General features: G+C 39.1%; 3 protein-coding genes across 4 annotated transcripts; 2 read left to right on the top strand and 1 right to left on the bottom strand.

Annotated features, from left to right (window-relative positions):
• The first annotated feature begins 3,545 nt into the window (after positions 1–3,545).
• Positions 3,546–10,618, top strand: LOC116205332. Of its 2 annotated transcripts, XR_004156497.1 has the most exons (6): positions 3,546–5,773; positions 8,960–9,157; positions 9,255–9,442; positions 9,533–9,695; positions 9,924–10,162; positions 10,480–10,618. XR_004156497.1 is itself a non-coding variant. In XM_031537905.1 (5 exons), exons 2-5 carry the CDS (start codon positions 9,080–9,082, stop codon positions 10,089–10,091), a joined length of 597 nt encoding a protein of 198 aa, XP_031393765.1. In that variant the 5' UTR covers positions 3,546–5,773; positions 8,960–9,079; the 3' UTR covers positions 10,092–10,452. The 2 variants fall into 2 exon arrangements, 1 of the variants encoding a protein (XP_031393765.1); XM_031537905.1 differs by lacking the exon at positions 10,480–10,618 and having other exon boundaries at positions 9,924–10,452.
• LOC116205331 (katanin p60 ATPase-containing subunit A-like 2) lies at positions 10,610–14,871 on the top strand. Its single transcript, XM_031537904.1, has 11 exons — positions 10,610–10,750; positions 10,932–11,108; positions 11,217–11,272; positions 11,394–11,459; positions 11,576–11,683; positions 11,911–11,977; positions 12,541–12,625; positions 13,003–13,163; positions 13,595–13,696; positions 13,825–14,047; positions 14,360–14,871. Exons 1-11 carry the CDS (start codon positions 10,709–10,711, stop codon positions 14,491–14,493), a joined length of 1,221 nt encoding a protein of 406 aa, XP_031393764.1. The 5' UTR covers positions 10,610–10,708; the 3' UTR covers positions 14,494–14,871.
• Positions 14,872–21,283: 6,412 nt separating this feature from the next.
• On the bottom strand, positions 21,284–24,555 carry LOC116202683 (gibberellin 2-beta-dioxygenase-like). Its single transcript, XM_031534288.1, has 3 exons — positions 23,991–24,555; positions 23,256–23,628; positions 21,284–21,902 (listed from the first exon to the last, which is right to left on the bottom strand). Exons 1-3 carry the CDS (start codon positions 24,434–24,436, stop codon positions 21,648–21,650), a joined length of 1,074 nt encoding a protein of 357 aa, XP_031390148.1. The 5' UTR covers positions 24,437–24,555; the 3' UTR covers positions 21,284–21,647.
• Between the last annotated feature and the right edge of the window lie 1,617 nt (positions 24,556–26,172).

Below are 26,172 nucleotides of genomic sequence, written 5' to 3'. Positions count from 1 at the left end.
GTGGAGGAGGGGCAAAATCGTCATTTTGTCACACGATGAAGGGAAGTATTTTTGATTAATTGCCCAAGTATTCACGACTTTTAAACTAGGGGCATTTTTTTATTTTAACTTTAATATGACATTTTTCGGAAAAAAACTATACGGGACGTTTTCAGGCCTTACGTGCATCAAATTCAAATTTCAAAATCTGGAACAAAACTCAAGATTGAAAATTTTTTTTATGCATAATATCGACACCTAAATTTTTCAGAACACAATGATGGTCCTAGATTATTTTTCGGATGCCCGATTGAAAAGACAAGAATTTCAAGCCTTACGTGTAGCAATTTTGATTTATTTCAAAATTTGAGCCGATGCTCAGGATTGAAAAGTATTTTTTTCCACATAATATTGATCATTGAATTTTTCTGAACACAATGGTATTTTCATATTATTTTTCGGATGTTCGTTCGAAAAGATGAGAAATTCGAAAATAATTGAGCAATTACGATCGATATGTGTCAGAGGTTCAATATTGATTTTATTGAGATTCGGTCTCCATTGGTACAAATTGAAATTCTCATAGAGTCGATTATTTCTCGAATTTCACGATTTCGAAATTCTCATTTCGAAAATGTCGACGGATTCCGAGAAATTGATCTTTTTCACCCAAAAGACGCCCGTAAGAAAAATAATAAAATAATAAAAAAACCCATCCAAATGCTAGCGAACTTTAATTCAGCCTCGACATGGTCTCCATCTTTGTGCCTGCCATTGGAGGGGAAAAGTGAAGAATGTGGAGATGGGGTAGAACTGAGAGGTAGTGGAGAAGGAAGAGGAAGGTGGAAACGGGGCATGAAGAAGAAGAAGAAGGGATGGCCTGGGCATGAAGATGAAGAAGAGGGGGGAAGGAGAGGTAAAATATTTGAGATTTGAAACTTGAAAACTGTGGGCAGGAGAGTGAAAATTTAAAAAGGGTCGCCAAATGTATACTTAAGTTGACCCATTATAAAGGGTTGGCGATAGAGTTTTTTTTTATAACCCATAATGTCAATCTTCATTTTGTGGTCGAAATAGAAAGGTCTCGGGCAACCAACTTATACCGATCTTAATTTTTGGATTGCAACAAACCTGACCTACGGCTACCCTTTTCTAAAGGGTCGGCCAAAGCAAAACTTGTGACGACCTTATTTTCAAGGGTCGGGAGAAGAAGGTCTGTACCGACCCTTATTTTTTACCATAAAAAAAGGGCCGACAACAACACGACCTATTGCAACCCTTTCGAAAAGGATTGGGATAAGATTGTCTATGCCAACCATTTTTTTCGACCATTTCATAAGGGTTGCCAAAGTACCCCATTGTGCCGACCCTTTTTATTGGGTCATTGTAGGCTCATACGACCCTTACTTTTGGCGACCCTCTCAAATGGGTTGCCAGAAAAGGGGTGGCACAAGTCCCTTTTCTGGTAGTGAGAATAATATAATTTATTTTTTTTAATTTTCTTAAACGGTTCGGTTTGGTTAACCATAATTAACCGGCTGGAACTGGTTCAACAATGAACCGAACCATTCATGCCTTATCGAACTGAATTGAAAGAGAACTGATTCTAATGGTTTGGTTCTAAACGATTCAGTTCGGTTCGTCAATTTAATTCGATTTTCTGGTTCTTATGAACAACCCTAAGTCCAGGACCAAAACCCATCCTTCTCTGAGATAGAGCATTTTGGGCCAGAACCCAAATGCGAGCTCGATCATGTAGTAGAAGGTCAATCTCTATGTATATCTGTAGCAGTTTACTATTCTTACGGAATTTTTTTCATTTGTGCAACAAAAGCCTTAAATATAAGCAGACAAACCCTTAACTCGTGGTCAACTGTCTTTTTCGAATTTCCCCATTAATATATATGCTTAGACTTTTTTTTTTTCCAAATTTTCATAATGTTTTTAAAATTTTATTGAATGTTTCCAATAAGGCATTTACATATTATTTAGAAGTATTAATTAATGAACTACTCCCAGATGTTTTTCTATTTATTTCTTATCTTTTGTAATAAGTTCATAAAATACGATAATATCGACCAAAAATGAAAAAAAGGGAGGCCGTGCAATACACATACTACACATACTACACATATGACTAATTTTAGTATTTAGCCGAATATGAAAGTGGATACAATGAGATAACTAATTATGTGAAAAACGAAACGCAAATATGACAGCTCTAACCGTTGTAGCCATATTTCAATGGTCCGGGGAACTTCGTCGTCCCATGTCCATGTAATCAAATCAAAACCCTAAGGTTCGTTTCATAGACGGGAATGAAATGAAATAGTCATTTGTTTATTTCACTTCATTTTTGTATGTGTCACTTTGTGTTATTTGGAAATGACATTCCCTCATTATTTTTACTTCATTTTGATGGAAGAACATTCCCTTAAAAGAGAAAAGGAGTAGTCATTCTCTTATTTCATACTATTTTTCCTTAAGTATCATATATATATTTTTAATTTATATATCTAAGAATATATATAATATGATATCTTGGTATAAATTCAATATTATAATTATATTCCTTCATTTGATAATGGTTATTGTCAGCACCCCATTTTGGTCCACCGGTTTTAGGATATGACATCAACAAAGCTCCCGACTAGGGTTCCACAACTCTAACAAAAATGGCGAGGGCAACATATGGAATTTTACAGCACACACAATTGATCTCGAAGAGTAAGGTACGAATTATCAATATTCGAACCGAAGGCAATGGACAAAAGAGAAATCACATCTCTGTATCATTTTCTTCGATGAGAATGACTATCTTCGTGGATCCTAGAACTAAGTTCGATATTTTTAGATCAAGGTTTGGTGAGTTAGGGACATTTCGATGCAAAAATCATGTCGAGAGCCCTTTCGAGCAAAAAGATAAAATTCGTGGGATCTGGGGTGCCCAAACAGTGAATACAACAGTTCGAGCATGGGATTCGACGCATCATATCACGGTCAATCCTGAACCTAAAAGGGTGAATTCCATATGCTTGACCTAGGAAATCGAGTTAGGTTCAATTTGACGGGTCGTTCATTCCAAGATTCAATACGGAGAGAGAGTTATGAATTTTTGAGCGCACCATGCCCGAAACTGTTAAACCGGGATAGATGCTGTCAGTCGAGGGGGAAAATCCATAAAAAATTCAATTCTTCGTATTTTCAAGTATGGCCAACGTCATTGGATTCATAATTCACTGAAGATTCAGAAAATAAAAAGAAATAGGAGATATTATTTGCTAGATTAGTACAGAATCGAATATATTCTCACAGATTATAACCAAATCTCCCGGTTCGGGCCAGCTGTCAAAGAAAAATTGCTTCGGGGACTTCCCGAGGTCAAACAATCTTCAAATTTTACGAGGATGTGCCCAACTCATGGAGAGATCAAGGAAAAATATCAGATAGACCGAAAGGTTCATGAAAAATTCAGGAAAATTCGGGAGGTTGAGGTCAGCTCAGAGACTGTTGATGACAGCACCCTAACTTCTCTCCTCCAGCTGCCTCCGGCTCCTTTCCTCTCAACCCTCACCTCATTCCCAAAAAAAAAGAAAACCCTAGGGACACTCTCGGGAAAAACCTAGCCGCCACTCCCATAGCTGGACACCTCACGGGGCCTCCCCTGGGCTCATTCTGGACGTTTTTCCTTTCAGCTACTGCTCTCCTCTCGGTTCTACCATTACACCATCAACGTTCCTCTCGGATCTAAAAAAAAAAAAACCCCAGCTTCCCTCTCACCTCACGGCCGCAACACTACACACCTTGATTCTCCCTCACCTCATGCCCTCACAGACAACCCTCAGTAACCACCTGTCAGCTGGCCCTCTCCGCCACTCCCTCAGCTTGCCCCCCATTTTTCCGTTTCTGCATTGCTGTTGGTGTGCCGCCACTTGCATCTCGACATAGCACGTTCCCATCTCTTTCCTCTCTACTTCTATTTTCCTCTCAATAACAGCCCCAAAGCTAAGTCTCTCTTCCTTTTATTCTTGTTCCTTTCACTTCCATTCCATTTCTTCCTCTTGCTCAGTCGTTTCCCTTTCTTTTCCTTTTCGTTTTGTGTTTCGCAGCTTCCTCCCTTGGATGGCAACCAACAACATACATTCCTCTCCATCACCATGACCATGGTCACAACCATCCGCAGTGAAACCAGCTCCGTGAGTTTTTCCTCAAGCTCCTCAGCTCCCAATCCATTGCCCAATTGCTGTACTGGCCCCCGCAGGCTCCAGTTGCTAGTACTTGTTTTGTTACAAGCCTCGACGACCTCAGCGGCTGAGTGGTTGCCCCTCTTATGCTGTCCAATCCCTCGTAGCCTTGCTCAGTGCCTATTTTGCTCAGCCTCGATGATTGAAACGTGCTATGTGAGTTTCTTTGATCTCAAAATTCGGATGCTTACGCGTGACTGAGTCACAGGATATTTATTTGAACATTTTTGTGTTTCGTTTACTTGATTTCGATGACTTATGTTGTGCTTGAGATGGAGACTGACTTTTTATGATAATCTTTTGGTAAATTCGGAGCCGTTTTGTTCGATTTTGGTGTTTGAGGGGTACGTTTTAGGTATGAGCTGAACTTTGTTGTTATCCTCAAATGGATTGGAGTTGTTTAATTCAATCTTGATAGCATGAGACAATGTTTAGTATATGGGCTGAATTGCATAGTTATTATCCAATGAACCTGGGCATGTTTAATCTACTTTTACGGTTATGAATCGTTTTTTGGGTATGAGCTGGAATGGTTAATGATCCCCTGATTGATTCGTGTTTATTCCATTCAAGAATAAAATGAGAAGCTGAGTTTGAGACATCAACTAAAATGTGGATGATATTTTGACTAATTTGGAATGATTTGGCTCGATGTTAACGTTTAAAAGTGGAGCTCAAGTTAGCAATTGGATTAAGACATGTTCTTTGTTTGATTCAAGATTGTTTGGGTACGTGCTTGTCACTTGTGCATTTTTTTTATTTTTTTTTACTCGCGGCCAAGCTGCAGTGATATATATATATATATATATTTAATCGATTTGAGTATCCCTGCATGGCTTCAGGGAATAGGAGTTGCGTTTGGTGTATGGCCTAAGCTATATGACGATATCTTGATTAATCCGACTATGTTTTACGTGGTTTTGCCTAGAAAGGATTGTGATTGAGCACCTTATATTTGGGATCCAACTTCAATTCTCTCACTGTTACAACAAACATTGGCGTCCTGCATGTTCTTCGCAAGAGAGTTATTTAAAGGCACGGTTGAATCTTAGTTGGCTGAATGCAAAGCAAACCAATTTGTTTGATTATTTTTATTAATGGCATTTTCAAGTGACATTCATGTTGTGATATTGACGATGCTCGTATCTCAGTGAAATGTGTTAAGAATCATCATGTTCCTTCGAGCTTCCTCTCACATGGTCCAATGTACGGTGTCAAACTTGATTTCCTTGCATGTCCATAATGAGCCTAAATTTATAATGCATTAGGACTCCTAGAATTTCTCCTCTTATTGTGTTTGGAAAGCTTTATGCTGGCCTTTGCCCCGATTCTCTTGTATTTTTTTTCTCATTTTGCATGTCACCCCGAGCCTTGGAGTGAAGAGAAGAAAGTTGGAGAGACAAGAAGATAGAAGACCGATGCCGATGGGACTTGAAGACGACATGGAGACTTACCTAGGCTTAGGTTGAGTCCCTACTTGAAGGCCACCTCGGTCCGTGGTAGTCATGGATCTTCCGAGCAAGCTCATCCCGAGAATCTCTTGGGATTAGGTATAAATCTCCACCTTAGTACATGAGATAGGTCTTTTGACGTTGAGTGGATTCGATGAGCTTGATGCAACTGTGTGTCCATGATTCGCGTGTTTTGAAATGTTACTTGCATTTTTAATTAAAATCTCACACGACCCATATTAATCATGCAAACTTGAGTTAAAATCGGTTCTAATTTCGAAACGGTCGGGAATTAAAGCTCTCATCGAACAGTCCATCAATGGCCGACTCGACGGCTCGAAACTCACAAATTCAAAGCATTCGGTAACTTTTAATTAACTTTAAAATTTCACACACTCAGGGAAATCAGAAGGTTAAACTCGATTAAAATAAATCACTCGACTCTTTTAAATGAATTGCACGAATCGATTAATAATCTGTAATCGCGTTGACAGTTCAAGAATTATTAACCATGCCCTTTTTAAATACACAATTTCAAAAGTACCGAGATACGTGCCACGTAATCTTGATTTTCCACACACACACACACACATATTTTTCGATTCAAGGGCGTGACTATCGGTTCTTGACCCATCGATATCCTAGCAGTGTCTCGTGCTCCCATTTCCCTAAATTTGTGTTTAGAACAGGTTAAAAAATACGAAAAACATATTAATCTCAAACTCGACTTAATCAAGCATGGGCGAATAGTCAATTAGAGGGTTAGGTTTCGGATTTTAGGTAGAAACACTTTTAATCTGTAAAAGCCGTATTGTCACGATATAGAATAATCTAAAAACAACCCACACATTCAAGACTTGACTACAAACATTATGTTTGTCGAGTCCGTTAAAATAATGTCGAATGCCACATACCCTATTCATCATCCCTTTTGTTTGTTTAGGGTAGGATTCGTATGCCAAGATACCTCAGTTAATAATCAGGTAATTCACGTAAATTCGGCGATAACAAAAACCCCATTGTTTGTTTATTTGAGCATGCTTGTTACATTTTTGCACCTATTTGTTATGCGGATCGAGCCCGATTCCTTAGGACTCGATTCACACTGGGTCCAACGCCCAGAACCGTCGATCACGGGGTCTAGGGCCCCCATACACTGAGTGCGCATTTAATTTAATTTTCGGTCTTTTCCAAAAATATACGGTGAGCATGAGTGAAATCATGGTCGAATGCGAACCGACCGGGATTTAGTCATTGTAGCTTGTCTTTTATTTATTTGAGAGAACAATGTGAGGTTTTATATTATACATACATTCATGTAAAATCCCGGTCGGAGAGTGGACGGTCAGAGTGCTTCTTCGAAATTTACAGTGTCAAAACGCATAAGATGAGCGGAACTTAATTAAGCGGTAATTAAATTAAAATGGCAAGCTTAGACAAGTTAGAGTACCGAAATGGCGTGTGAGATATAGGCCCACACGTAATAGAACCCCCGAATTCGGAATTTTCGGTTCCGCACAGACCATTGCCTTAACATTTTAGGTGTACTCCGTACCCCTAAACCTGGGTAACTTGCCGGCCCTTGACCTTCGGGTCGTAAAATGGCAAGTGGCGACTCCTTTTCACGTGCGTCCGTCGCGTGTCCCCGGGAAGGTGGACACTCCCAAGCCGCGTTGCATTTAAGCTCGCGCATGCGTGCCCCGACGAGACGAAATTCGGGTGCGCACAGTTATTAAAGAAAATCATAAATTTTCACTCAATATCATTACATTTACTTATATAAAATCAATTCATTTCCCATTTAATTTCATTCTCACGTACCAAAAGGGACCTAATAACCATGCTCTCTTTCTTTTATATATTGTTACTAACTTTTATTCTCGTTTACTCTTGCCCCCGTCTAATGTGTCTTTTGCAAGAGTTTACAAATTCCTATATCCGAGAAAACGGTTGTAGTTCAATGCCGGGAATCAAGAGCCATTATGATATCTCTCTTTCAACGATTGTAGTTACATTCCTCTATCTCTCTTTTAGGAGAATAACTTATAAAATAAACCACTTTTTTCGGTCTATATCATGATATTCGAAAGTAAACGAAACTCTACTAATCCAGTTTGAATTAGATCAATTCATAAGGGGCAAAGCTCTCTTATTCAAGAATTTTCTCCACTTATAAGACTCGAACCTCGTACATTATTTAAGGAAAAAAATTGTCAAACCGCTTGAACGGTTGAACCAACTCTTATTGGTTAAACTAAATATCATTGATCAAAGATGATATATTAAACGCCTTCGTATAGTAATCAAAAGATTTTGGGTTCGATATTGATTGTGGGACTATCCTTACCCCTTCATTAGCTATTAAGAGTATGTTTGGATTCACAATATTTTTCAACTCAACTCAACTCAATTTCACTTATCTTCAATTCAACATCACAATCATTACTTTTTTTTATTTTTTAAATATTTTTAACCATTCAATTCAATTTTTAATATTAAATTCTCTCAATTATTCATTACTTTTTCACAATTCAACAACACAATCATTACTTAATCATTATTTTCTCTCAATTATTTATTATTTTTTCACACTTTTTCTCATAATTCAACAATACAATCATTACAAACCAATTAAAATCAAAACTCAACTCAACTCAACTCTCAATCCAAACACACCCTAAAAGTTTTTAATTTATTATACTAAGCTCATAAGCCTCCATTATAACTGAAAATGAAAAAAAAAACCAAGTAAACCTCATTTGCAATTAAAAGGGGGAAAAAAATAATTTGCTAATGTCCGATTAGGCCCATCTGATCACATGCCTAGCCCAATGTTGCCCGAGAAAAGCCCATTATAGCTTTTAGCAGGGCCCACACTCAACATCAGGCCCACCGCACGAGCCTGGAGACCGTTATTTGTCAATCCTTTTGGTCAAACTCAGTCCCTCTCCCTCAGGTCTTTTTTGATAAATAAAAGGCTACGTCGGGTATTAGTCCGCTGTGGCTGCTCCAATTAAGGAAACTTAACCGCCGCGAAATGTTTTTTTCGTCATAGCTCGCTGAGACTTTAGCCCAATTTGATCACCGTAGCCTCACCAACACACTAGTGAATTAAGTTCAAGGTTCATTGGATCAAGTATTATGGGCCGGCTACCGCCATCCCATAATACACCCATATAGTGGCAAGCGCTACGCCCTCAGTGATGTTCGAATTCGTGATGGTCAAGTGGAACGCTTGATACTTAACCACTAGTCCACCGTGCTGGTGGTGTCCCTCTCCCTCAGGTCAGATACACGCTTACGTTTCCCGGGCGCTCCTATATAAACCCCCAGCTTCGAACGGATTCATTCTTCCCTCCAAATCGGTTACAGGAAGTCTCACTCTCTCTCCTCTTTCGGACGAAAATGGCGCTCACCGCCGCTTTTCAAGAGAGGCTCGAGCAGATGGATCGGGCCAGAAGCCAGCGCCTTTCTCTCCTCCAGGTCTCCGACTGCTTGATCTTCCTCCACTCTCTGAATTTCCTGCTGTCTTGTGATTTCTCGGCTTTAGGGGAATGTTTGATTGGTTTCGATCTCGCAGGCGGAGAAGGAGCTGCAGGCGAGCAAGTCTCAGGTTCTCGAGACGAAGCACGCAAGCATCAGATCCGTGGAGCAGAGGTGCTTGATGCTTGAACAGAAGATCGCTTCGCAGAACCTGAAGATCTCCATCCTCAAGTCCGAAATTGACAGCCTCGACGCCAAATACAGCAGCAATCTGCAGCAATTGAGGTTAGTGGATTCGCGATTTGTTACGTAAGCTCTGTAATCTGCCAAATTCCGTGATATGTGTCCGATTGAAGTTCTCCGATGATGAACTAGGGCGCTGAAGAGTGAGGTGGAGGAACTGGAGGAGTTGGAGAAGGAGAGGGACAGGTTCTACGGTGAGAAGACTCATAAAATGGAGGAGTTTAATCATACTGTGAGCGAGTTTATCGCGCAATGTCGGGTCCGTACCGAAGAACGGAGAGATGACTTGAACAAGGTAAGATCATAGTTCAGTTAATACTGGACTTTGGTAATACTGATTGGACTGTGGGAACTGATGCTGATTGTGCGATGACGCCTCATTCCGAATATACCATTAGCAAAACTAGTTCGAGTTTTTATATGGATGTATGGATTGTTTTTGACATCATCTTTAGTGTATAATTCAGTCAGTGACGTTTCAGCTCTCTCAAGGACCTCAGTTTGCTTTTGCTTTGCTTCTCAGCTTCTGTTGAACTCTGTGAAACCCCAAGGACCAAACAGATGGTACAATGGCTTCGAGGTAGCTGCAGCGGAGAAGCAGAAGCACGAGCTCTTGGTGAAGAAGGAGAATTTGGACCGAGAACTGGCGTATAATCAACAAACAAGAGCGAAGCTGCAGAAGATCACTTGATTTTAGGCAAGATGAGTTTGATTTTGCAGGCAAGATACATCCATGCACATAGCTGTTATCTTGGCGGTCAGGTGACTATTCGAAAGGGTCACGAATTCCATCATAGCTTAAACCTTTAACTGCTCTACACCTCCCCGCGTAGCACAAGTCGGACTATTTCGGGAAATAGAGAAGTCTTGGAAATTTTATTGATAATAGTCAGAATCCAAAATCTCTAAATTTCTAGTCGAAAGCAACTGTACTAAGCCAATTTTCTTATCTCAGTCTATTAATTTGCTAAGAAATCCCATTTTCCTTGGGGAAAGAAATAAACAGAAAAAAGAAAATATAATCATGCAATAATTTGATGTGGGTCCAAATTAATAATGCCCAAACGTGTCAATTACAGCTACCCCAGCACAGCCATCGATTCAGCAGATATGAGTTCTTCAAGCCAAAAAAAAAAAAAAACAAAGGATTCCGATTGGTCTGTGAGACTGTGAGTCACCGACCAGAAAGGGACTACAATTCCCTCCCGACCGCCGCTTCCTTCACTCGGGCAGCGATGCCTTTCGTAGTGACAGGCTGACGGCTCCCCGAGCTTCCTATTCTGTTGCCCTCTGGAACAGCCTCCTCCGATGGCCGACGACAAGCCGTCGCTCACCCGCTGGTCCTTCCAGGTAGTGGTTCCATTCCATGTCCCTTCCCGATTACGCATTGCTCTGAGCTTCCATATGTTGGGAACTGTTTGATTTCAACTTGTCTCTGTATCTGTGTCTGCATTGAACTGTGTGCTTGGAAGTGTCATCCTGTACAAAGTTGCAAAATTTACGTTGGACGTGATGTGTCCTGTATTTGCAGGACTTTGAAATGGTCTATGATGCCAAATTTGGGAGAAAGAGGCTTCCGGAGTCTGGAAACTCTGACCGCCATAATGCCGATGACACAGCACGTAATGGAAGTGCTTTGAGCTCAGTGCCAAGCGGGCATGTGAGCGGCCCGTCGGAATTGACCATATACGAGCAGTATCGCCAACAGGTAGAAGATGTCCTACTTCAGTTGTTGTTTGTCGCAGACGGTGATATAAATTGTTATTTTCAAGGTTATATTATGTACGGGTTGTGTTCGTGCTTGTTTCTTGTGTAGGAGAGGAGTGCGGTGCATACAAATGGAGATTTGTCTGATAGATCGAATGAGAAGCCGTATGATCACTTAATTCACTGGGAGTTGCTATGTTTCTGTCTTTTGTAATAAGGATTTGATGCAAACTCATGATATCTGTGGGGCTAGCCCTTACTTTTCCTTATTTGTTCTGTTCTCCAGGCAGATCAGTTTGCTTCCTCCTTATGAATCAGCCGAAATGCGAACCCTGGCCGAGAGTTTATGTAGGTAATTTGTGAATTCTCAACCCGGATATCATTTGCCTTGCACCACTTAAGTTAGATTGATTCTTAGGTTCTGTTAATATGATGTTGAACCCTACATGGTGATATGAAAAATTGCAGGGATATTGTTCGTGGAAGCCCAGATGTTAAATGGGAGAGCATCAAGGGTCTAGAGAATGCCAAGCGTTTACTGAAAGAAGCAGTTGTTATGCCTATAAAATATCCCAAGTAGGTTTTTGCCTTTGAAAATTGTGGATGATTTAATGTAAAGATTAGGGGAACAATAGGATGTCTTTCTCTCATTTCTATAGCAACTTTATATTCACTTAATGATCTTCAAAGCAGCATTTGTGATAGAGGGTGAAGTTTTGGACTGTTGGGTACTACCATTCCAGTTCCAATAATCTTTTGATTGCATATACAATTTCTCTTGACATATTGCTTATTTAATTCAGGTACTTTACTGGTCTTCTTTCACCATGGAAAGGTATCCTCCTTTTTGGCCCACCAGGGACAGGAAAGGTAAGTAAATTGTGACCTGCTTTGATTACCTTGGAGCTCTGAGATCTGAATCTCGCCAATAATGTATTATAGTAATAGGCCATAAGTTGCATCAAATTAAGGTATTAAAGGACCATGACTAAATAATCACTTTGAAATTCATCACAGATGTCAAAGTTACTCATTATCCTCTATAGGGCTAATGTCAACTTTGACTCTCTGATACTTCGGTCCATGTCTCTCCATGTTGTTGTTTCTTTGAGGAGACTAATTAGCTTGAAGCTCTGTAGTTGGAAATATATATATATCAATTCCCCATGTGTTTTTAACAAATGTTTATTCAAATTGTTGGTTAATGTCAATTGCCAAGAGATTTTTCAAGTGAAAATAGCTGCTGCATGGCTGCAGATTTGCCCCGAACTTGTCTGTTGGATTTATCAATACTAATTATTCAAAGAAGTTGGAGACTCATTCTCAGAGGATCATCTCACTGCGGATTGTTCAATTGCTATATTCCTTCTGGATAGAGATCTTATCATCTTACTCTCTTTTGTGGGAATTTACAAATTTACATATCGGTACAGACTATGCTTGCGAAGGCTGTCGCAACTGAGTGCAAGACTACATTTTTCAATATCTCTGCATCGTCTGTAGTCAGTAAATGGCGTGGTATGTAAGTGTGAGTAGAATGTTTAGAATTATTTTTTATTTTTATCTAAACTTTACACGAGGCTGCCTACCAAGAGTACTTGATGTCTCTATATTTCTCAACTGGTCATTCATCCATATTTTTTTATATATGAGGATACTAATTTTTGACCCAAATCAGCTCTGCCATTGGCACATCTACCGAACCAAGATTTTGTTTAAGAAGTTTGGATGCAGCTTTGTTATTGGTGCTGTTTATTCAAATTAAAGGAAAGAATCCTTGACTTAGGGATTTCGGGTTTCAAGTTTAGCATATCATCCACCATCTACTTATTCTTTATTTAGCCATACCCTTTTTGAAAATAATACTGACATTATTGCACTTCTCTTCTGGCCAGGCGATTCAGAAAAGTTGGTGAAGGTGTTATTTGACCTTGCTAGGCACCATGCTCCATCGACTATTTTTCTTGATGAAATTGATGCCATCATCAGTCATCGCGGTGATGGTCGTAGTGAGCATGAAGCAAGCAGGCGCCTGAAAACTGAGCTGCTCATACAGGTGGGTATTTGCTATCTTTCTTACATGTCCAAATGTGTACAGTATTACTTTTCTTATTTCATTTTTATGTCCGTCCTTAATGCCTCGTCCTGGTGGCTTCATAGTTGGAAATGTGTTGTATTATATGTATTCTTTTGTGTAATTCTTTCATGCATTATATTACACAATTGATAGTTAATACATTAGAAGATGCGGCTTAATTCAAGATTATTCATTAACTCCTTTTTTTTCCAATTAAAATTTTTGTACTAGAGGATGTTCACCCGATGATGATAATTTGAACAGATTACAAGACAACGTAGGCTTTCTTTCTTAGTTGGCTTGCTTTTGGACGTACAAAGCATGTGAACAGAGAAAAATATTTCCCCATTCATAGAGAATTTTTGAATCCATTTCTTTTATTAGCTTGATCATTACTGAATGGATTGCAGATGGATGGCCTGGCCCGGACGGATGAACTTGTTTTTGTTTTGGCTGCCACAAATCTTCCGTGGGAACTGGATGCTGCCATGCTTCGACGCCTTGAGAAGCGAGTATCCTTTCACTAAATATCATAGTTCAGTTGTTCATTGATCTCTTGACCTCTCTTTTACATAATATGAAGGCTTGCTGGAATGTTTTCAGGCTATTAGACATAATTTGTTCTCCTTCATCTACAAAGATACTCGTACCTCTTCCAGAACCAGAAGCAAGAAGAGCTATGTTTGAGGAACTTTTACCGCCAGTTCCTGGTGAAGAGATGCTTTCATATGATCTATTAGTTGATAGGACTGAAGGATATTCGGGTTCAGATATAAGGTTATTGTGCAAAGAGGCTGCAATGCAGCCGGTGAGAAGGTTGATGGGTCAACTTGAAGACATACAGGACCTGGTGCCTGAGGATGGTATAGGACCTCTGCTTTAAAAAAAAATTTGCAGCTTATTCTGTTTTCGTTTCTTCCATAGAAGTAATTTTGTCTCTCTCAGTTCTCGTGTCAAATTTCTCGGACTCCCAAGTTTCTAGCTTGCAGATGTATGCTCATTTAGTATTCACATTTTTTAGTATTCTGCCACTTGAATTTTCAATATTCCCTTTTAGAGAAGTTAATCTCGAGATGTATCATAAAAATTGTCATCCTGAGCTATTATAATCCCTTTAAAATGCAAGCTGCTGTTGGAAGCAGGCCAAATTAACCAAGTGACTGTAATGCATGCAGAGCTGCCCAAGGTTGGACCAATCAGGCATGAAGATGTAGAGATTGCGTTAAAGAACACGAGGCCTTCTGCACATTTACATGCACACCGATATGATAAATTCAATGCTGATTATGGCAGTCAGATACTCCAGTGAAGCCACCTAATGTTCTTGTTGCCATATATATGAATTCTTTCTCCAGAGGTACCAAAGCTTCAGGTCTTTCTGTCCCTTGGGATCATGATCTCCGGTTTACTGATTACCTGCTATTTTGCCCTCCAACGGGACAACCAGTTAAGCAGCCAATTCTTTAAATATCTCAATAATTGTACATAATCAGTGAGCACGTTAATGTTGAGTTCTGAAAAGAGCTGAAAATGAAAATGGTTTGCTGTAGTACTATTGCTGCTCGGAAACAAGCTGTTGAGTGGTAAGACCTTTTACTGCTTAGGTGAGCTTAGCTTTATTTGTAATATTCTTTGATCTTCGGGATTCTGGTCTTAGTTCCTTGAATAAATGGATGTGTTCTGTGCATGTTGTATGATTCTCAAATACTTCCAAGTTCAATCTACTGGCTTCCTCAGACCATACCCTTACAGCTTATTGAAGTCTTTTAAGTTGACGTGGATGTTGGCCTCTTACAAAATCTTTGTTGCACTGGATCGGACAAACTACTAACAAGCATGTTTTATTAGAAACTATCCTTGCTCTTAGGAGCATGCTGTGTCCCTCTCGTTGTAAGGTGGGATCCATGCCGTCGGCCCCTCAAATGCTGAAGGGAACATGGTACTACTAGGAGCATTTGCGCCTCCGATCTAATTTCTTTGTAAAGTCTCATTTTGATGGACCATCTAATTTCCGCAAGTGAGGTATCTGGAAACCATAACTGGCAGCTTTCTTCGTCACTGTATGTTGCTGAAATTGGCTGGAGGTTGGGTGAGGTGGTTGGACTCAGGGCAGAGCCCCAGCAAGGTTGCTGTGCGGGTCACACCGACTTGGCTGCTGCTGGTATAGCCTTTGGCACAGTGCAACTGATGGCTGGATGGAGGCGGAACGTGGTAGTAGGCTAGTAGCGACTTCGAAGAACGTGAATACAATCCATGGCCATGTATATTCGTTAGATCAACTCTTTGCTACTTAGGGTCTTGATCTGAAAATGGGTGAATTATTGGATGGTGAAGTTCCAAATGGGAGCAAGAGAATTCCATGAACCTGTCTGCTCTCTCTCTCTCTCTCTCTCTGTTTTTCTTTTTTGGCCATGATATGATTTGATTTGATTTGGTCTTCTCAAGTGCATGGATGTCCTCCTAGTCATAGACGACAGAGTAATTTTGCGGCGCTTTTCAACACTACCTTAATGTCAACCAGAGACCAGTACGTCTCAACGGCTTCTTTTTTTTTTTTTTTTTCTTTTCTTTTTTTCCATGTAAAAGTTCAAAATGCAATGTCATCAAGTAGAATTATACTCTTCCCGGTGAAATTCCATGTCTCTTATCACATCTGGGGGTCCGCGGTGTGGAGGAGACACGTGGACGGTCTACGCGAAGCTTTTCGAGGTCATACATTCTGATATGTTTACCCGAATGTGTAATTCTCAGTGCAACTGTCCACAACCATATACGCTCACGGCAAGGGCGGAGCCAATGATATGGCAGGGGGACAATTGCCCCCTGAACTTTGATTTTTTTCAATTTTACCCCAAAATTATGATTTTTTTTTATGTAAAATTAGTATTTTATTCCTTCGAAATTTAAATTTTTTAAATTTTACCCCAATAGTATAAGTTTGCCTCTCCTGAATCGAAATCCTAGTTTCGCCCCTGGCTTATGGTCAAGATCCAAATAATGGTTCCACTTCTTGGCCATGATGTTGCTTTTGCAAAAAAGAGAAGAAATGGAAAGGAAGAGAAAACACACTCACGCTCTTAGGTCTTTTTCGATTGCAAGGGAGGGAGATTTATGGGCTCGGCAAGGGACGGACGAATGAGATATAAAGGGGGGCCACGAAAGTATCTATTAAATTGAACCTGGGACATCATTATTCCGAGCATTAAAAGGCGAATACAACTATTGTACATATCGTTTCTCGTGTATATGCGTCAACTTTTTGAAAGGTGCCAGAAATTCCCTGTTAAGATGATCTCAATTGAATTGAAATTCCGACCTCTCTGCTGTTGCGAGTTTTGATATCTTCGAAGTGCTCTGAATGTGGCACCCGGCAAAGGCAATTGGAACCAAAATTTTGTCAAATCTGAGGGAGACAGTCCGATTTTTGTTGAGTCATACGTGCTTCGGCTCCATACATGCATTAATCATCAGAGTCAGACATAAACAGAGAAAGACACGGCCCGATCCAATTAATCGAAATTAACATGAATTAGTTCAAACGGTTCGGCGCTTATAGTAAAATTTCGGATTCGAGTCTTATAGATGAAAAAAATTCACATTGAGAAAGTTTTACCTTTAAGGAGCCGATCAAGCTTGAATTGAATTAGTCGGGATTAATAGATTTTTGAATACTAGGATACATATTATTAGAAAAAAAAAAAAAGAGTTAGTGGAGACAGGACTTGCCCGTGCATGACAGCGAAAACCATCGGACGAGACTTGCGGGGAGAATGTCTCTCTCTTTGAGCCTTTTTTTCAAAAGGCGTATCTCCGGGGAAGAAGAGAACGTCAAAAAATTTGCTCGAAAAGGGTTCATGTAGCCTTACGGGGTTGACTACGCGACTCTCTTATTTATGATTTATAAAACGATCATAAATGATATTATATTTCATAATAAAAGCAAGATAAAGTGAATAATAACCTAACTAAAAACATCAAAATAATTAATAGTCCTGATCTATTGAAGCACCTCCAATTGCCCTCTTCAAAATTTCATATTTTGAGATCTCTATATGATCTACTCATTATCAATATTGTCAAATATATCTCTTCCAATATAAGAAACTAAATGATAATAAGAATCCCCTATTCGGTTCCGCAACCTATTCTTCACAGTATTCATCGCAGAAAAAGCTCCATCCACAATTACAGTTGCGATAGGTAAAATTAGTGCTAAATTACAAGCAAATAAACTAACCGATGGATTATATAGACTTCTCGGCAATCTTTACCAATACGATAATAAGAGCTACAATTTTATTATTAAAGACAGTGATTTGCAAATTAAAAAATCTCGAGAGATAAATTGATGAAATTTGATACAGATTAAGGGGGTGAATACATACGGCCATATGGAAGACGAGTGCACCGTGATTAAGTGGGGTCATTTTACACATTGCACCCCGATTGTTTCTTCTTTTTACAAAAACAATAGGACTAAAATAGAAAATATATGTAACTATTAGGGGCAATTTTAATATATATATATATATATGAAAATTGAGTGGAGTCAAGTGACCCCACTATTATCAACATATATCCGCCATATTGAATTTCAAATCTATTGATTGAGATTAATTTTTGTTCGGATGTTTATGAGATGCCTTTATTATATCTCAAATGCTTCGTTGTGACAATAATAATAATGTAGTATGCTAATTACACCGTCTCTCATGATTGATGATCCTCCCTACTGGTTGAATTTAACATCAAATATGAATCACAAGTTTGTTTGATAGAGGCTTCCGACTCCATATGTATACCTGTCTCTGTTGAACACACCCACTATGCGAATCCATCCGGGGTCTAAGCTGTCCATCCTAATGGCATGTGATTTCTTTCTCTGACCACATAGGCGGCTATGATGAGATATTGGACCTACATTTGCCCCTCTTAAACCTATATATATCCGAAAAATCCTATATCATCGAGCTCAATGCATGGTATTGTCCACCGCCGGATATCAAATTAAAATGTTTTGAGTTGAGAAACTTGTTTATGGACTCACTAGCGTGGTGCTCGGTAACGGTGGACCATGTGTTTCAGAAGCATCCTAATACATTAGAGTTGCCCCGAGACCGATGTGATTGCGACCCCGAGTTAGGCAATGACAGAGAATTTGGGAATGATGCTATATTATTCAGAAGAACCGGCCCCCCTTCCCCCTTTAATTATTAAACGAGCGAGGTCTCGACCGCCCAATGAAACATCATAACGGCCGTCCAATGGGAAAAGAAATTGGCGCAATCTGTGTGAGCATCACTATGTCTCGGGGGGGGGGCACATTTTCTTTTTCTAAGGTCTAATCAGTTTTTGCCTTTTTTTTCTCCTATTTTTCCAAAGTTTTAATCAACCTTTTTCGTTGTATAAAAATTAAGAGAGATATTATTTTCGTAATTTCGGAAGATCGAGTATTAAAGAGCATTCGTCTTACCAAGAAATGCACTTTCTCGAAACTCGAACTTGTATTCTCTTTTTTTTACGAAGAAATGTTTTTAACCATTCGAATAATACTTTATGGTTGTTTTAATTAATTTGACTCTCTCCTATCGAAAAGGTTTTGATTTTTCACCAAATGGAAAGTGCCCAAAGCAAGTGGAAATGGAATACCTCTCTTCTTTTAGATCTCTTTGGCATGACTTTGTGGGCTTATTAAGTAAAGCAAAATGGAAGCTTCCTCTTCTTCACTGCGGGGCTAAATAAATTGGTGGGGACGTCTTTTACTTGGCCAATGCATGCATTAAAAGGGACATCTCCATAAAAAGAAAAAACATTCTCCATCGCGTCCCAAAGTTCCCGATTCGATCAAGCATGTGCCACCTTTATTCGTACGAATAATAATTCGACATAGAGATCGACCCTCTACAAATGTGAACTCAACCCAAAAGACTTTGAGTTGTTTTCCATATATGGACCGATATCTTGTGGTTCAAGCAACAAGCCTTCTCCATATAAAGCTAAGTTAGGACAAGTAGCACTAAAGTACTCCCACGCTTTGGGGTTGTCGGTACAAAAATTTATTATCATAAATGAATGTTAATACAGTCTCACTTATATATAGGACCGCGATAATTTGGATTATCACGTCTTGATTTTTATGGTGGTGGGGTACCAAGCCCCCCGTTTCACAATTGTCCAATCGCCCAAATGGAAGCAAGATGGAAAGGTTCTCGTAGCACCATATGGAAGGTCCCGAAACAAAACTATCACCGGTGTAGACATTCATTTTATTCTTTCCAACCAAAATAAAATGGACTAATAAGAACAGAGCATGCAACTTTTTGGTGTCGTCTGAGTAACGAGATCTCTTCCTTTGACCTTGTACTTTTTTATTTGTAGTTTGTTTTTTTTTGTTCAATTTTGAATTTTTTTTTGTCTCGATTGTAAATTTTGAGTCTCATAAGCCTAATAAATGGCAAGAAAATGAAAAATAAAGAGTACGGATAATTCTACTAATGAGAATTAAATCCGATATCTTTTGATTTATAAAGGAGAGCGTGTGCTATTGGTATCCTTTTCGGAGTTTTGGCCCTCTACTAACTAGCATGGAAGCTTACACTACTGAAGAAAATTGTCATAATTTCCGTTTGGTCCTTTATGGTCATGCTTGAGGGTGGAACCGAGACTTAAAAATGTGTATTGAGAACCTCTCCTCCTTACCCAAACAAATATAATTAAAATAATAATAATAATAATTTTGAAGAGGAAACTTCGAATACACATAGAGACCCCGATGATGTTCATCTCATTTTCGCTATAAATTAGAAATTTTCCTTATGATGAATCAAAGAAAGTGCGCCACGCGATTTGAACTCATACACCTTCGACAGAAGCTGTATCAAATGCGGTGATTACATAATTAAAATATCGGCGCTTCCTGGCTTTCGTTACTGTCCAAATGCGACTGAGAACCAGTCATGATCTTAGGTTTGGTCCAAAGGTTTGTGGATAAATAAATTATTTTGCCACTGTGCTGAAAGGCCATATACTTCCCACATAGACAAGTTCAGAAGAAATTATTTGTGAATAAACGCATTTAAGAAGGTTCATTGCTATATTGTATTTGTGTCGGGACATGATAAGTTCATATGTCGTCATATATGTTTTCAAGGAATTTTATTGCCTAAACCTGCAAAAACAAATGGAGAAATTTTTTTTTTTCAATTACAAGAGGATGTCTAATGGGTTTAGTACAATAAATTAAAAATTATAATAATTAACAAAGGACATGAATGGTTCTATCACGAGTATCAAGTTTAGAATATTTTGATTATCAAGCGAGTACGTGCATCACGACTCTATACTTTTTTCGATAATAGAAAAATATTTTTGAAAACTCATGTACATGAGCTCTGGTTCTCCACGGTTCGGTGCGTATTTGGATTAACAACGGGGTTTCATCAGAAGAAGATCAGTCCTCCATCTTATTTTTGTACCGGAAGGTGCATCGACCCTTGTCAGGGACCAGTACGGACCTTCTATAATTGTTGAGAATTGATCCCCAACAAAAAGGCTGATCTAATCGGTGGAATTAGCAACCATCTCACGATTGGACTTTGCCAGAGGAATATGACCAGCAGGCTTCAAGTGGGGATGGAACAGAAAAAATGGGGCATTGGAACTTGGAGATTGCATGGGCTGAAGTGGGCAGTCAAATCAAACTCTTATCTTTCCATATCAGTTGACTATGAATTCAATGTCTTATTAACTGTCTTTTCGGCCGCAGAGATAGATTTGAAAGTTTCCCTCTTTACTAATTTCAGTAACATTAGAGCTTGCCCATGATGATATCAACCCATGCCACACATCACGTTGCCTAATCCTATATCGATTTTCGATTCACGGGTTATGGATTTTCTTTATCTATTCAAACCGTTTTAAAAGAGGCGATGCCAGCTCCAATTGGACCCGTGCTGTGAGTATGTGTATATCTTAAGTCCTTAATCAATGCGATGATCGTTGATTGTCTAAAATCATCAGATACTCTATCTGTAAATGATTTCCCAACATCATATATAATGATTTAACAAGTCCAGGATCAAATAAAGCATCGCAATGAATTGCATGGATAACGAGGATGAGGATAAACTCGCATTGATGGTAGAAGGGACAGCTTTTTACACATAGACTGATACCATTAAGAAAAGTAAACAAAGACTAAACACATAGTCTAGTAAGGTTTAATAAAGATAGGAAAAGAAAAAAGAGAAATAACCTACTCTCTTTCAATATATATCTATAGATATGCGAGTATATATATATATATATATATAGCAAGTACGTCAACTTTTTCCCATATGTATGTATCCGACTTTTCACCGTTGACAAAAACGCTAATTATCCCTTCCTTTCTTTCTTTCCTTTTCCTTTGGCCTTAGGAGAAGCAAAATGACCAGACCAAGGAGGGTGTGAAGTTTGACCACGTCATCGGCCTGCAACAGCTTTCTCGAAAAGCCCTAGCCTATATTCACCCAACCTTGACTTGTATGCTGACTTCTTGTATTCACACCATGTGAACTCCTTGTACAAGCTCTCCTCCCCTTCCTCCATTAGTCCCTCCATTGATGCTATCTTCTGGCTCAGCGGTGGACCCCCGAAATAGATCATCGAGACCCGGGATCTCGTAGGGTCCGCGAAAACTCGGTGCTTCACGCTCCTGAACCTCCCGTTTGTGAACACCTGCAATAACACATGCACACATCCGTAAATTCGCGAACTAATTACGTCTGCGTTCAATTGACTTCATTTTCTCTTTTGTTCATCACATCTTTTTTTCTTTTTTTTTTTCTTGGCGAAAATCGTCATATCGTTTCTTTGGTTGAAACGGGAATCTTAATTGAATGTTGCCAACACGGGATGTGATAGACACTAGGTTTGCCCATATATATTCGTCATTTGCTATGCTGTACATTCAAGTGAAGCACGTATCTTTGAATTTTATTGCAGCTCTTATTCGATATTGTGGTATCTGAACACACTCACTATACGATCTACTGATTAAGACACTCCCCGAAACACATTTGGTCAACATGAGAATAGTCATCTTGCTTTCGGGTATATCAAGGTTGAGTTGAAAGGTACCTTATTATTTAGAAAATCTGGCTTTATCGTTGCAATTAATATACATCGTTTAATCTTGATGAAGAAGCTTTATCCCTCTTGACCCATATAAATATCCCGTAAAAAGGGGATTGGTGAACGAAATATATAGTATTTGGCCCATTGAGACTAATGCTGTGTTTGATTTCTAAATAGGATTTTAAAATTAGATTTTAATTTTGAAAAAGAGTGATATAAATGGGATTCACCCTTTGATTTTGTATGAATTAATTTGTTTTGTTGTGAAAAAAAGAGTGGTATAAATGAGATACATCTTTTGATTTTATATAAGTTATTTTATTTTGTTATAAGTAGAATTAAATTAAAGTCAAATTTTAAGATTCTATTTTGAAACCAAACAAGCCATAGTTTTGATTCGAAACTCATATGAGAAAATATAGAAGTCAAAAACATTAATCAACGTGGCCCCCCTCCCGACCACCCCCAAAAAAAAAAATCATTAATCAACTATTAAAACCCGACGAGGTTCTTCATTTCTCTCTTTGTTTTTCCATTTTGAGTTGAAAATGTGAACGGCAGGTTCAACAAATTGAGCGATTAACAAGAATCGAGAATGAAAACGGCTGGTCCCCTTCTTAAATTAAAAATACATATTCCTATGTAATTAAAAGCTATTCTCTCTTCTAAAATTAGAGGTCAAATAATCCTCTACCGAAAAAAAAAAAGTTAAGAGGTCAAATTGAAGAGGAGAAACCACATGAAACTCCCTATCTTATTTTTCTTAGTTGTGATGTTGACCCGACATTTTTTTTTTCAATATAAATTGTATATGTATTTGGTGCATGTATATATATACAGCTAGGTGGAAGTGTTTAAGCTTAATGTACGGTATTGTATGTAAATGGCAAAGGGGCCTATTTATTGACCAAGTAAGCTGAGATATATGGAGGGGAAGGAAGGAAATAAAGATACCTGCAATGAGTCGCCGACGTTGATGAAGAAGGAGGAGCGGTCAGGCGGGACGGACACCCAGGTGGTCCCGTCCCGGAGGCACACTTGCAGGCCTGCGGTGTCGTTCGATCTCAGGACAGATATGATCTGTGGGTCCGTGTGCTCCCCGAACCCGAGAAGCTGACTCCGACCGCCTAGAAAGGGCTGAAGCTGAAGCTGAAGCTCGGGTGGCGATGGAGGGTAGTGGTTGAGGCGGAACAATGAGTCACTCTTGTTGTCCCTCAGCATCGCGCTAAGGGAATCCCTCGGCTCGATGTTCAGCCCCTCTGCCATCAGCTCCAGTACCTCGCAAGCCAACCCCTTCACAGCCTTCACGTATTCTTCGACAGCCGTCCTGAACAATTCAATCGATAAGGAAATACATATGAGATCGATCAAGAGGCAGGAAAACACTAGGCCGTGTCCTATTTAATGATTGGAGACACGGGACCGCGATCCGACTCATCAGTAAGCTTTCAAATGACTAGGGACTGGATTGCTTCACTAACGAGGACAAGCTCAGTTTGTGACCGATGTAATAGCGCATATGATTTGAAGAGGTGCCAATGGAATTTTTCCTTCACTATTCCGATATGTAAATGCACCGATCATGTCGACCGTACCATACCATACGGAAGGGAGAGGTGGGACCGGCTAACCATGATATAATAATGGTTACGAGGCAGGAAGTAAAACGGAAAGATTGCGTAGAATTACCGGAAAGTATGGCCATTCGGGGCGACGCGGAAGGCAGCGAGGGAGTTAAGGGAGGTGACGTCGGGGCTGGTGTGGAGAAGCAGATATTCGATCCATCCGATGTCACCATTGGGCCCGATCCTCTTGCTCCCATAGCCCAGCGGGTTGGGTGGCCCGGCCGTGTCCTTTTCCGACTGTGGCAGCTTGAAGAACCTCTCGGCTTCGGCCTCCACCCGCCCCATCATCTCGGTTCCCACCCCATGATTCACCACCTTGAAGAACCCCAGCTCCTCGCACGCCCTTACCAGTCTCCTAACCTCGTCGTCCCGTCCCCCTCTGGCAGCTGCCGCGAGGTCCACCTCCGGGATCTCGATGTCTGAGACGGCTGAGGCGGCGTCTGGAGCAGGGCCAGTGCATGTCTTGATCAGGGAGAAATGGTCTAGAGCCGGCTGAGACAGAACAACCATGATATGTATATATAACTATGATGCTGATGATAATATATTTTCTACTTCTTGCGAGAGAGAGAGGGAGAGGAGAGGGAGATGTGGTTGTGTTTCTTGAGGCAGAGGGCTTGTGTGTGGAGTTTAAATAGGGAGATGGCTCGGGAAAGGGGTGCAATGCAGGTAAATAGGGAGATGGCTCGGGTTGGAATATTTATGAATATAAAAATTTACGTTAGAAGAGCTTTACTTTTTAGTGGATCGATCCGACTCGACTGGATTAGTTGTGATTCAATTGGACTTTCGAATGCTAATGTTTACATCGAAAAAAAATTCATTTATAAACTAGATAAGGCCTTGTATTGTGCAGATAATTAAAAAATTAATAATATATAATTATTTGATATATATAACAACTTCTCCGGATCATGTTATATTTTTTGAGAAAAATAATTTTTAATATCCATCGAAAAGTTAAAAGTACTTTTTAATATTCACGATTTTAAATATAAAATTACTTTTATTATTGTGTCTAAATTTAAATAATCAAATACATTAACTTATTTTCAAAATCTAATTTAGGAGCTGAGGGTTAGCAATTGGAGCTCCCATGACTCGCGTTACATTAAACCATGAGTTAAGAGTTATCTGATAGAGTTTATATTTCTCGTGCTTCAGGTTTTATATATTATAATAGATGAAACAAAGGGATTTTGGGTTTGATTCTAATTTGAATTTTATGAGTAGGCCTTTTGGTATTTTTTTTATTTTCTTTTGTTAATCTATTTTTATTTTATGATGTGCACTATTAGGATGTCTGGAAGTCTATTGGACCCCTGATTAATCCGGATTCCGATTAGGTCGGCCACTAAGAGAAAAAAACTCTTAAAATTATGAAATTTCTTCGTTTACAAGACTCTAAACTGAGACTTACTTAAAAGAGAACATGCATTGAATCACCTAGCCCATTAATCTTTTAGACTCAAAGGCCTCCATTGAGGGCGCAAAAAAAAAAAGGTTTAAGGTCCCGTAATTATGGCAAGTTATTAATTAATTTATTGAATATTTATAAAAAATAGTATAGTATAGTTGAATATATTTTCGCATGATAATCAAGAAATTTTATATTATATATTGTTTCTAGAACCACCATATGAACCCTTTATTAATTATTGAGATCCTCCTTTATAATATAAAAAAAATTGCTGGATTTAATGCGGGGATAATTCGGGAGACATCCTGAAAATCCTCATAATTACTCCACTATCACCTTATTTAATGCAATCCCCAGTTTGTTAAGAAGAGTATTTTTTTTATTTAATCATTTCAGTATATATCCTGATAATTGGATGCATAATAAGTCTTGAATAATTCAGTTCGAGTCGGATTGGCTCAATATGGAAATAAAACTTTTTAGTATGGATTTTCTCCATTCACAAAATTTAAACTTGAAACCTTTTATAAGGGAAATATTTGACGAATTGCTTAAATCATTTCATGTTGATATCCATAAGTATATTTATGATAAGGGGAAAATGGAATTTAATGAGGTAGTACTGCTTATTTCGTATAAAATTTCAATAACTTTCTCATTCCTTCATACCGTACTGCTTATTCCTTCACACCCAACCTGCAATTCCATAAATTCTTTTCTTCGGCGCCCAAAATAACCACATGTGGGGAGTTGTCGGGCGGCTATCAGCGATGATTCAATATTATTATATAATAAACTTATTAATTTGGACTAATATAACTATCTG

Source organism: Punica granatum, chromosome 4 (assembly GCF_007655135.1).
Source record: "Punica granatum isolate Tunisia-2019 chromosome 4, ASM765513v2, whole genome shotgun sequence".
NCBI classification, from domain to species: domain Eukaryota; kingdom Viridiplantae; phylum Streptophyta; class Magnoliopsida; order Myrtales; family Lythraceae; genus Punica; species Punica granatum.
The sequence above is the reverse complement of the archived record's forward strand: the minus strand, read 5'-3'. Positions and strand labels throughout refer to the sequence as shown.